Below are 13035 nucleotides of genomic sequence, written 5' to 3'. Positions count from 1 at the left end.
TTTATAGTCACCTGTGGCAGTAAAAGTACATGTATATTTTAGCATGACATTTAGAACGTACATTTTAGATAATTTGATTATAAATATTTGGTACTGTATGGAAATGGTTTTAAAGGGAATTAGCAGTGAAAGAGAAATTAGCCCCGACTTTAAAACTACAATGACCTTTTAACCCTGACCTTTAAACAACACTGACCTTTCTGCACTATGATACTGCTTTACACAAGATAATTTTCGAGAAAAGTCAGATGTCCAGTACATATTGGTCATTTGTGAGGTGGGCATGTCTTCGCTATCCAATCCCAGAATGCTTTTCACTCCAAGGTGTCTGCCCTGCACGCTTCGCTGTGTGAATTGTGCTGGTTTGGTGTATTCAATCATTTCTCGAGCATCTGTCAGTGAATAGAAAGGATCTTTGAAAAACATTATGCATAGCAATCCACAAGTGAATACAAGTATAATAATGCATTTGTCTGAAATCACTATGGACTCAAAATTGGAGGATACAAATAAATCAGTATAATGATAGTTTCTGGCATTTAATAACAGTTTGAGCTCTGTTATCTTATTTTCTTTGACATGGTGAGTATGGAGAGCATGCAATTAATCAAGTACATGTACGCCAAAATGTGAGACTCTAAAGAAAATGAGAGAGAAAATAAAAGAAAGATAAACAGTGCACTTAATGTATTTCTTTAACGTACACGACAACCATCTCCACACCCCATGTAACTCTGGCTCATCTTTGACAGCAAAAACATTGTGCCATATGTGGTCCGACTGAAAGAAGAAAATTTAACAAGTCTTATACAAACAACAAGGATGTACTGGATTCTGTAAAGCAAAAATCAGTTAATATATACTTTAAAAAGCAACATTCTGTGTGTGTATACAAGCCAGTAATAATCAGTGAATACTGGATAAAATCCCCAATGTTTCAACAGACATATTGCTGAAACAATTCACCGAAATATCGATACTATTCAATATAAACGCTCGATTCAATGTTCGATTCATTGCCTCAATTTTCAATTCAATAAGTTTATTACAAACGCGTTCAGTAAAATACATCAGGCTCGCTCTGTACTTATCAGTTTACCTGCATGAGGGACAAAATAGCATCGAATAACGTTCAGAGAGTTGTTTGCCTAGAGTCTGACGAAAATAATAATGAACTTTTATCAGTTTAAACTACAGAGCCAACAGGCATCTTAACGTTTAGTAGTTTGGAAACAATTCGCTTTAAAAATTATGATTGTGAATCTTGTCAATTTAAAAATTTTTCTTCTCTAAATTGTATCGTATTGAAGACTAGTATTGAATTGTGGCATAAGTATTGCAATATGTATCGAATCGTGAAGGGAGGGGGGGGGGGGGGTATCATTTCAGTCCTAATAAACACTCTATACTAAGTTTGGCCCTGCCCTGGGGTCAGGACACCTACCCTGGGGATCATGAATTGTACAATTTTGGTAGAGGCCTTCCTGCACTAAATCACTATATGCATTTACTTTTAAATGACCTCACCCTATATTTGCCTTTGCTTGATTATCTCCTCTTTGGAGGGAGCATGGCCCTTCATTTGTACAAAGTTGAATCCCTTGACTCAAGGAAGATTTGTGTTAAGTTTGATTGAAATTGGCTCAATGGTTTTTGAGATGAAAATCTTTAAAAGATGCCACAATTTTTTTTTTTAAATATTCTTGATTATCTCGGAGTCCACTTTCAATAAGAGTACCGCCAACGGTACATAATACGCCCATGAAAAGCTAATATAGGGCGTTTTTCTTACACCATAATTTGTAGAACTTGCCTTCAGGTAGTATCACCTATCATCAGGGTGTGACACTTTCTTTGCATCGAAAAAACAAAACAAATCATATACTCTCTATGTAATATTTTCACTTCGTATAAGATGTATGTGTACCAAGTTTAATGGTCCTTGACCCAATAAATTGAACTGCATTGGACTGCATCCTGCTACTACAACCTTGACCTTTGACCTTAAGAAACAATAGGCATCTTCCACTTGGCATAAAGTGTATGTGTACAAAGTTTGACTGTCCTAGCCTTAAAAGTTCAGTTTGTATACTGCCTAGAAGGTTTTCCTACTAAGTGACACTGTGACCTTGATCTTGAAAAATAATAGGCATCTTTCTCTCATCATGGTGATCAAATGTACCAAGATTCAATATCCTGGAGCTTACAGTTCGGTTTGTATCCTGCCTACAAGGTTTTTCAACTAAGTAATACTGCAACCTTGACCTTTGACCCATAACCTTGAAAAACAATAGGCATCTTCACTTCATCATGGTGATCAAATATACCAAGTTGTAATATCCTGGAGCTTACAGTTCAGTTTGTATCCTGCCCACAAGCGTTTCCAACTAGGTTTTTCTACTAAGTGATACTACGACCTTGACCTTTGACCATGAAAAACAATAGGCATCTTCCTCTCATCATGGTGATCAAATGTACCAAGTTGTAACATCCTTAAGCTTACGATTCGGTCTGTATCCTGCTCACAAGGTCCAGACAGACAGATGGACGACACCATATCATAAAACATCCCGTCTTTGACAGGTGTATAATAACAAGAGGCCCATGGGCCACATCGCTCACCTGATTCACCTTGGCCCATATCTGAAGACTTTCCAAATATATTTGCATGTCAAACCTTAGTCCCTATTGTGGCCCTAACCTTCCCCTGGAGGCCATGATTTTTACAAACTTAATCTGTACTATGTCAGAAAGCTTTCATGTAAATGTCAACTTCTTTGGCCCAATGGTTCTTGAGAAGAAGATTTTTAAAGATTTTTCCTATATAAATCTATGTAAAACTTTGGTCCCCTATTGTGGCCCAACCTAACCCCAAGGGACATGATTTGAACAAACTTGAATCAGCACTGTGTCAGAAAGCTTTCATGAAAATCTCAGCTCTTCTGGCTCATTGGTTCTTAAGAAGATTTTTAAAGATTTTTCCTATATATTTGTAATGTAAAACTTTGATCTCCTATTGTGGCCCCATCCAACCGCCCTGGGGGGTGGGGGGTGGGGGGTGGGGGGCATGATTTTAACAAACTTAAATCTGCACTATATGTCAGGAAGCTTTCATGTAAATTTCAGCTCTTCTGGCCCAGTGGTTCTTGAGAAGAAGATTTTTAAATTACCCCACCCTATTTTTGCATTTTTGTGATGATCTCCCCTTTGAAAGGGACATGGCCCTTCATTTCAACAAACTTGAAAGCCCTTTACCCAAGGATGCTTTTGGCCAAGTGTGGTTGAAATTGGCCCAGTCGTTCTGGAGAAGAAGTCGAAAATGTAAAAAGTTTACAGACAAATGGACAGGACAACGAACAACAGGCGATCAGAAAAGCTCACTTGAGCTTTCAGCTCAGGTGAGCTAAAAAGGGTGTGGCACTTCATTTTAACCAACTTGAATTCTCTTTTTTCAAGCATGCTTTTTTGGCAAGTTTGACTGAAATTAGCCTCGTGGTTCTGGAGAAGTAGATTAAAAGCTTAGAGTTTATGGACAGACGGACAGACTGATACCAGAAAAAAGGTTATCAGAATAGCTCACTTGAGCTTTCAGCTCATGTGAGCTAAATAACAGAGATCAGAGTTTTTGGCAGTTTTTGCCCTGCTATTAAGGCCCCAGGGGTGCAGGTGTCCTGAAATTTACAATTTTTATCCCCTTGTCCCAAAGATGATTTCTACCAAAGAAGTAGGTACAGTTTCTAAAGTCATCTGGCCCAAAATATCGATGATTTCACTTGGAGCTCAAACCCTGGCATTCAAATAAGGAATGGATTAGCAAACCCAAAATCCGCTCAGTTTGATCAGCAAAATGATTTGTGTCATATGAGGAGAGCTTGAAGTTGGCATAAAATTGCAAGAATGCCATTTTCAATGAAAATATCCACAAATTCAAGTTGTTTTCCTTTCAGAAAACATACAGCGGATGCATCGAGCAAATTCATATTCAAGCATGTTTTTCATCTTAAAATAATACACAATATATATCATTTTCATTTTGCTCGACAAATGCGCACATCTTTTCCTGAGCAATAATCTGTATGACATTTGACAGTTTCTAGGCTTATTTTGAGAAAAAGGCGGAAAATGTCTTATTCATGATTTCATAATGCTATCCATTTAGGAATATCATTCTGATTTTGTTGACATAGTATACCTGGCATATATTTTACTTTCTTAAAACGCTGATTAAGGTTAATTCCAGACAAAGTTATATAGAGAGAAAATTTTTGGGCCTTTTTATGTGTATACTATCGTACCTTGTTCTTTGAAAAGAATTCAAATTCATAGTAGTTATCAAAAAGTTAAAAATGTTAAATTGTTAACGCATAACAGACAATGACAGACAACAACCAATACACAACTTCTGAGATATCAGCTCTTCTGTGATAGAGGTACGTTCAGTGTTCTGTTGAACGCTTGGGTGTGTACAAGATGTATACATTTACTATAGACTAGCTATGTAAATACAGATAAAAGTAATGAAAGTGTAAAGTTCGTTTATATCACCCGTTGGTATACATTAAACTGTCAGACCGTATCAGAAATAATATTTGTTTGAATTGGGCCATTAAATTAAATATGAAATTATCATTTATTTCTCTGCACGAGTGATATTTTAATCAAAGAAAAATGGTGATTATCGATTTTGTTTAAGCTAATTTATTATTGAATACTAATTAACTTACTAATATTGTGTGTCCCTGCAGATTGGGTGGTTGCATGATGTCTGCAGCGATAAGCATTTGTACCCACCGCATGTGGACGATAGTATGTTTTGCGTCTCACTGAGCGCAAGAGTTTTACATAGGAAAAGAACTATTGGGCAACTCGGAAATTGCATACTCCAGACACACATATTAAACAAAAAACTTCATACAGCCAGACATATATGGATTAGTAGATAACTTCAGACAGCCAGACCATAGGCGTAGCTTGGGTTTGAATATTACCGAGGCAGGGGGTCTATCAACATTTTAACAACATAAAAGGTGGTTTTTTTTACCGAGGCAGCTGCCTCGGTTGCCTCAATGGAAGCTACGCCACTGCAGACATATGGATAGATAACTCCTGACAGACAGATTTTAAAAGATTTTTAAAATTACTATCAAATTTATAGTAGGTTAAAGATTATAAAGTTTTTTACCTGCAGTCCATAACCCTCAATGATACGTTCCTTCATTTTGACGGAAATATCTTGTTGCCCAGACTCGTCTCGACAAAGTGAGGTATCACTCATTAATTTTCCGTGTGCTGTGACTAAATGAGAATCTGCTGACCAGTTCTGAAATCAGTGAACAGAATCATCACTGATAGCTTAAGTTTGTCTGACCAGTTCTGAAATCAGTGAACAGAATCATCATCGACAGCATAAGTTTGTTGGACCTACTAAATTTTATTCATCCATTTTGACAGACCTGAAATACACATCCCACATTGAGATGTATCTTTGCAATATTGTTTTCATCAAGTAACTTTTGCTCATTTTTTTCATTAATTAACATAATTCAAAAGTAATCTGTTCTGTTATTGGATGAACAGAAATGATGCATGACAACAGATGCAGACCAATAGCGATGAAAGGTGAAGTTAACGAACAGTGATCAATCTCCATTACTTTCATAACTGATGAACTAACTGCTGAATTTTCTTTTCTACGATCTTAAGTTCCACATGAAAATGGAGAAGAAACAGAGAGTGAAACATTGGGGGGGGGGGGGGGGGGGGGGGGGGGGGGGGGGTGACAGAGTAAACTGAGAAAAAAGTAAACAACTGTGTTTGTTTGAGGTCACAAGCTGCAAGTGAAGTACCACAAATGTAGACCTATGCTTAGTGCTCAGGGCCGTAGCAGTGAGGGTCCTTTATTGTGCCAATGCCTGTCATGACAGAGAACCTCTGTTTTTAAGGTCATATTCAAAAGACCTGTGACCTGTGATTCTCACCTCTAAATGCCGAGCATTTGACAAAGGAGCAATCACTACCTATATCTACATCTTAGGTTTGATGCAGCCATGGCACAATCTGGGCTCAAACTCTCGACCTCCCAGAGAAGCAGATATAGGGAGAGAACTTTGTGTGAATAGAAAATAATGAAATAAACAGTTACACAGTAGAAGAACATTTCACAGAGGAAGTACTTAAAGGAAAGTGTCGATGATATCAGATTTACAAAACGAAAAGTTTTAAATTAGATGATATCAGATTTACAAAACGAAAGTTTCGATGATATCAGATTTACAAAGGGAATTAATGTCGATGTAATCAGATTTACAAAAGGAAAGTTTTAAATTAGATGATATCAGATTTACAAAGGGAAAGTTTAGATGATATTATCAAATAAACAAAGGGAATTAATGTCGATGATATCAGATTTACAAAAAAGAAAATGCCGTTGATATTAAATTTACAAAAGGAAAATGTTGATGATATCAGATTGATACGAAAGGAAAATATTGATATCAGATTTACAAAAAGAATGATTGTGCTTATGATAAAAGACTTTAAAAAGAATTTTATTCCTTATATATTAAGACTAACAGAACGCTTTTATTTAATGAAATTCAATGTGTTCATGATAATTGTCTTTAGCTTTTTAGTGTTCATGATAGACAATCTCATCAATTTCATAAGCTGCTGAATAGATGTAAAAGAAAGATCAACATAATGATAACAATTATAGTGTATTCTCGATTCATTTATCATACAAACTTCAAGTCTAATGAATTGTGTTCACGATAACAACACTTACAAACGGCATGTGTTCATGATACAACACTTACAAACAGCATGTGTTCATGATACAACACTTACAAACGGCATGTGTTCATGATACAACACTTACAAACAGCATGTGTTCACGATAACAACACTTACAAACAGCATGTGTTCATGATAACAACACTTACAAACGGCATGTGTTCATGCACGACTATGTCCCTGAGTGCACCCTGCTGGGTGATGGACAACAGGCGGCTGTCGTGCTTGGGATGCCAGGAAAAAGAAGTTACCACCTGGCCGTTCAACACTGAAATAAGATAAAAATCAGCTAATGTTCGCAATCAAAAATATATTATTTCAATCGTTTCTATTGGATATCATATAGGTAAACAATGAAGAATAGATGATATCAAATGAAAACAAACTGAATAGATAAGTGAATCTTTGGAAATAAAATACAAAAAAGATCACATGCTATACTGTTTAATGTGATTTAACTTGAAAAATGTTAATTGCAATTCCTTTTTTTCATAAAACTAATTATAGACAAACACTCATTAAGTGAAACATTTGTCAGACACACTCATTATGTTCCCCAAACAAAGTTTGGGAACATATTGGTTTTACTCTGTTTCTTATTATTATTATGTTCCCCAAACGAAGTTTGGGAACATATTGGTTTTACTCTGTTTCTTATTATTATGTTCCCCAAACAAAGTTTGGGAACATATTGGTTTTACTCTGTTTCTTATTATTAAGGTCTTCCGTCTCCTGCGGAAGACCTTACTATTATTGTTCGCGTTCTTCTTCATTATTATTATTATTATTTTCCTTGGTAGTACACGCGTTTTTCTCAGCCATTTCTCGATCGATTTTCACGAAATTTTCAGGAAAGATGTCTTTTGGTGACGAGACTTTGCTTGCAAAATTTTGTGCTTGACGTCACTTCCGGTCAGGAGTTATCTCTCTTTTAGTGACTTTTTGAAGGACCTTGTTGTCCACACATCTCCTCCGTTAGTTTTGAAGCTAGAGTCTTGAAATTTCTACACAAGATAGAGTAAACATTTTAGAAGATTTGTGGGGGATTCGATTTTACCGGAGGCGATTTGCCTAAACGCTCGCCTGGACCTGAAAAAATGGATGCCAAAATTGTTCGCCGATTTCGGCGATTTTTGACCTTTGATCTCCAATATCTTTTTTCTTGCAAATATTTTGTTAAGACATGTAGAACAAAAGTTGTGCACATTTACGAGATCTTTTCGAAAATATCAAGATTTAGGGGCTAGCCCCTTAAATTAGGGATCTAGAAGGGCTCAAAGTCTAGATCAAATATCTCAAAAATCGTTAATATTTTGGTATAAGTCAAAGAACAAAAAATGTTCATCTCAACAATCCAAATCTATTCATATAAAAATTGAGGTCATATGTTACGTAATAAGGGATTTTAAGGGCCAAAACCATAAAATTTTTACCCCTTGTATCTCGAAAACGACAAATATTTTGAAAAGCAATAAAGAACAAAAGTTGTTCAGAATGATGATCTGAACAATATGCATATTTCGTTTTTACCCTATGTGGCCCCGTTAGGGAGCTACAGTTTGGCCCCTAAAAATTACTTCTAGAAATAACTCGAGAACGGTAAAGAATTTCTAAATACTTGTTGAACAAAAAATGTTTGAAATGTCATGACCTTTCTTACGATATCAAGCAAAAGGGGCTGACCCTTTAAATTAGGGGCCCAGAAGGGTCCAAAGGTTTATGAGAATATCTCAGAAACTATTAATATTTTGTAATAAGTCATTGAAGCGGAAATGTTCATTTCAATGAGCTTGCTCTTATCAAATCAAAAAGTAGGTCATATGTTACGTAATAAGGGATTTTAAGGGCCAAAATCATAAATAATTGACGCCTCATATCTTGAAAACGACAAATATTTTGAAAAGCATTATTGAACAAAAGTTGTTCAGAATGATAATCTAAACAATATGTACATTTCGTTTTTTCCTTATGTGGCCCCGTTAGGGAGCTACAGTTTGGCCCCTAAATATTTCTTGTAGAGATAACTCGAGAACGGTAAAGAATTTCTAAATACTTGTTGAGCAAAAAATGTTTAAAATGACAAGGCCTTTCTTACGATATCAAGCAAAACGGGCTGGCCCTTTAAATTAGGGGTTCAGAAGGGTCCAAATGTTTTTGAGAATATCTCAGAAACTATTAATATTTTATAATAAGTTGTAGAAGCGGAAATGTTCATCTCAACGAGCTTGATCTTATCAAATCAAAAAGTAGGTCATATGTTACGTAATTAGAGATTTTAAGGGCCAAAATCGTAAATATTTGACGCCTCATATCTTTAAAACGACATATTTTTTGAAAAGCATTATTGAACAAAAGTTGTTCAATGTGTCATAACCTATCGATCAATATCAAAAAATGGGTCTGTGGGCCTCATGGCTCGCCTGTAGAGTCGATTTTTGTCGATATCAGTCGATTTCAAAAACTTGTAACTGGTAAATATTTTGTAAGGACATATTGAACAAAAGTTGTTCAGTTTATCGAGATCTATCGATTGATATCAAGAAATAGGCCTATGGTCCTAATGGCTCGCCTGTAGAGTCGATTTTTTGTCGATATCGGTCGATCTCAATAACTTTTTACAGGTAAATATTTTGTAAAGACATATAGAACTAAAGTTGTTGAGTCTATAGAGGGCTAACAAATGACATCAAGAAATAGGCCCGCGGGCCTTATGGCTCGCCTGGAGAGTCGAATTTCAAACGAATTTCACCGCAACTTTGCTTCAGAAGCTTATGATATGAAAAATTGATTATATCTAAAGTGTCTTAAAGTCGGAAACTAAATTGGGACTCATTTGTCTTTTTTTCTTTTTTTTTTAACTCCGAGTGCATCAACAAATCGGACGGAAGACCTACTCGTTGCTCGCAACGAGATCGTGTCTAGTTATTATTATTATTCTTTCTTTATTCCTGTCACACTTTTTTGTCCACGAGTGTTCTCAGAAACTACTCAAGGGATCAAGACGAAACCTTTTTAGGATGATAGAATACTCTTTGTAGATGTGCGGAACGAACGTCATTTTGTCTGATAATGCATGCATGTGCATGCACGTGCATTGGATTTTTTGTTTACAAACTTTGGAATGCGTCTAACTTTTTTACTTTTCAATGAAATCGTTTGATATTTATATTGCAGGTATAACTTGAGACCCTTAACCGTTTCACATCGTCAAAATTTCAATTCTGCACGTGCATGCACGTGTGCTTCAATTTGATTGGATAATACAAAACCATTTATAACTTTCATGTAAATTAAGACAATTGGATGATATTTACAGGATAGGTAAATATTATAAATATCTACAAATCTATGTTAAAAAAATTGCAAACGCGCATGCGCACGCACGCGCATTGACATTTGAACGTTCAATTCTTTCCATGACCATAACTTTTTTGTTTTTTGTCAAAATCTTTTCAAACTTGTCTTGTATATGTATCTTGATATTCTTAACAAAAGTCTACAGTCATAATTACCATCCGGCACGTGCATGCACGTGTGCTAAATTCTGATTGGACGATTTTCAAATCGCCATAACTTTCTTATAAATGATGGAAACAATATGAAATTTATACTGTAAGTATATCTATCAAATGTCTATTGAATGACATCAACATTGATGCTGAGTCATACTCACGTGCCCGTGTATGCACGTGCATAGCTTTTCTTTCATTTTTCGGGTGCAAAAATGGTTATAACTATTGAATTAAAAACTGAAATTAATTCAAATTTACCCTGAGGATCTATGATATGAATGTCTATGAAATGGTGTCAACAAATTTTCCATTATCAAAATCGCGTGCGCGTGAATGCGCGTGCATTGTAATTTTTGACGTCTAAATTGAAGTATTGGTCTATAACATTTTGAGATTGCAATGAATAGGTTTGAAAATTAGGTTGTAGGTATGTTTTGGGCCTCTCAATTTATTAATAGTCTCAAAATCACTTCCCTGCACGCGCATGCACGTGCGCTTAATTCTGATTGGACGATTTTGAAATCCCAATAACTTTCTTAAGAGTGAAGCGATCGATACCAAATTCATATAGTAAGTATATTGTTCAAATGTCTATTGAATAGCATCAACAAAATTGCTGTGTGGTACTCACGCGCACGTGTATGCACGTGCATTGATTTCGGTCTTTGTAGTTTTGAGTTGCCGTTAATTTCTCGTTTTTCATTGAACAGTTGTGAAACTTCTCTTGTACTCATATAGTAAAACTTCTAATGTATCGAGATGGACGAATTATTTATATGCACGTGCATGCACGTAGGTGCACGTGCACAAAACTCTCAGATCTTTATAACTCATTTGAACTAGTATGAAATGGACTGAACGTTATAAGATAGTTATATATTCACATGCTACACAGTTTGCAATGGTCAAAACAACTTATACTGAAATAAATGGCACCACTTACTAAATGGGGGAATGTTTGGGGAACATCTGTAACGGTCCCCGTTACAATAAGTACTAGTTATTATTATGTTCCCCAAACGAAGTTTGGGAACATATTGGTTTTACTCTGTTTCTTATTATTTATTATTATTATTATTCTTTCTTTCTTCTTGGGACTTTTTTGTCCACGAGTGTTCTCAGAAACTACTCAAGGGATCAATATGAAACATTTTTAGGATGATAGTATAGCATATGTAGATGTGCGGAACAAATGTCATTTTGTCTGAAAATGCATGCATGTGCATGCACGTGCATTGAATTTTTTGTTTACAAACTTTGGAATCAGTCTAACTTTTTTATTTTTCAATAAAATCGTTTCCTATTTATATCGTAGGTATAACTTGGGACCCTTAACTGTTTGGCATCGTCAAAATTTCCATTCTGCACGCACATGCACGTGTGCTTCAATTTCATTGGATAATACAAAACCGTTTATAACATTCATGCCAATTAAGGAAATTTAATGATATTTACAGGATAGGTAGACATGCAAAATATCTACAGATCGAGGTAATAAAAATTGCAAACGCGCATGCGCACGCACGTGCATTGTCTTTTGAAGGTTCAATTCTTTCCATGACCATAACTTTTTTGTTTTTTGTCAAAATCTTTTCAAACTTGTATTGTATATGTATCTTGATATTCTTAACAAAAGTGTACAGTCATAATTACCATCAGGCACGTGCATGCACGTGTGCTAAAATCTGATTGGACGATTTTGAAATCGCCATAACTTTCTTATAAATGATGGAAACAATATGAAATTTATACTGTAAGTATATCTATCAAATGTCTATTGAATGACATCAACACTGATGCTGAGTCATGCTCACGTGCCTGTGTATGCACGTGCATAGCTTTTCTTTCATTTTTCGGGCACTAAAATGGTTATAACTATTGAATTAAAAACTGAAATTAATTCAAATTTACCCTGAGGATCTATGATATGAATGTCTATGAAATGGTGTCAACAAATTTTCCATTATCAAAATCACGTGCGCGTGAATGCGCGTGCATTGTAAATTTTGACGTCTAAATTCAAGTATTGGTCTATAACATTTTTAAATTGCAATGAATAGGATTGAAATTTAGGTTGCAGGTATGTTTTGGGCCTCTCAATTTATTAATAGTCTCAAAATCACTTCCCTACACGCGCATGCACGTGCGCTTAATTCTGATTGGACGATTTTGAAATCTCAATAACTTTCTTATGAGTGAAGCAATCAATACCAAATTTATATAGTAAGTATATTGTTCAAATGTCTATTGATTAGCATCAACAAAATTGTTGTGTGGTACTCACGCGCACGTGTATACACGTGCATTGATTTTGGTCTTTGTAGTTTTGAGTTGCCGTTAATTTCTCGTTTTTCATTGAACAGTTGTGAAACTTCTCTTGTACTCATAAAGTAAGAATTCTAATGTATCGAGATGGTCGAATTATGTATATGCACGTGCATGAACGTACGTGCATGTGCACAAAACTCTCAGATCTTTATAACTGATTTGTATTAGGATGAAATGGACTGAACATTATAAAATAGTTATATATTCACATGTTTCACAGTTTGCAATGGTCAAAACCACTTGTACTGAAATAAATGACACCACTTGCTAAATGGGGGAATGTTTGGGGAACATCTGTAACGGTCCCCGTTACAATAAGTACTAGTTATTATTAAGGTCTTCCGTCTCCTGCGGAAGACCTTACTATTATTGTTCGCGTTCTTCTTCTTCATTATTATTATTA

General features: G+C 35.5%; 1 protein-coding gene across 4 annotated transcripts in view; it reads right to left on the bottom strand.

Moving 5' to 3' along the window:
* Positions 1-13035, bottom strand: part of LOC125667502 (GATOR complex protein MIOS-like) — a 56213-nt gene that overhangs the window by 24831 nt on the left and 18347 nt on the right. For all 4 annotated transcript variants that reach the window (XM_056152089.1, XM_056152090.1, XM_056152092.1 and 1 more), the window contains 4 exons: positions 6942-7060; positions 5183-5320; positions 705-780; positions 197-392 (listed from right to left, as the gene is read on the bottom strand). In XM_056152089.1, the coding sequence (XP_056008064.1) occupies positions 197-392; positions 705-780; positions 5183-5320; positions 6942-7060 (529 nt within the window). The remainder of the gene's footprint in view (positions 1-196; positions 393-704; positions 781-5182; positions 5321-6941; positions 7061-13035) is intronic.

Source organism: Ostrea edulis, chromosome 10 (genome assembly GCF_947568905.1).
Source record: "Ostrea edulis chromosome 10, xbOstEdul1.1, whole genome shotgun sequence".
Classification (NCBI taxonomy): domain Eukaryota; kingdom Metazoa; phylum Mollusca; class Bivalvia; order Ostreida; family Ostreidae; genus Ostrea; species Ostrea edulis.
This window is presented reverse-complemented; position numbering and strand designations above follow the sequence as displayed.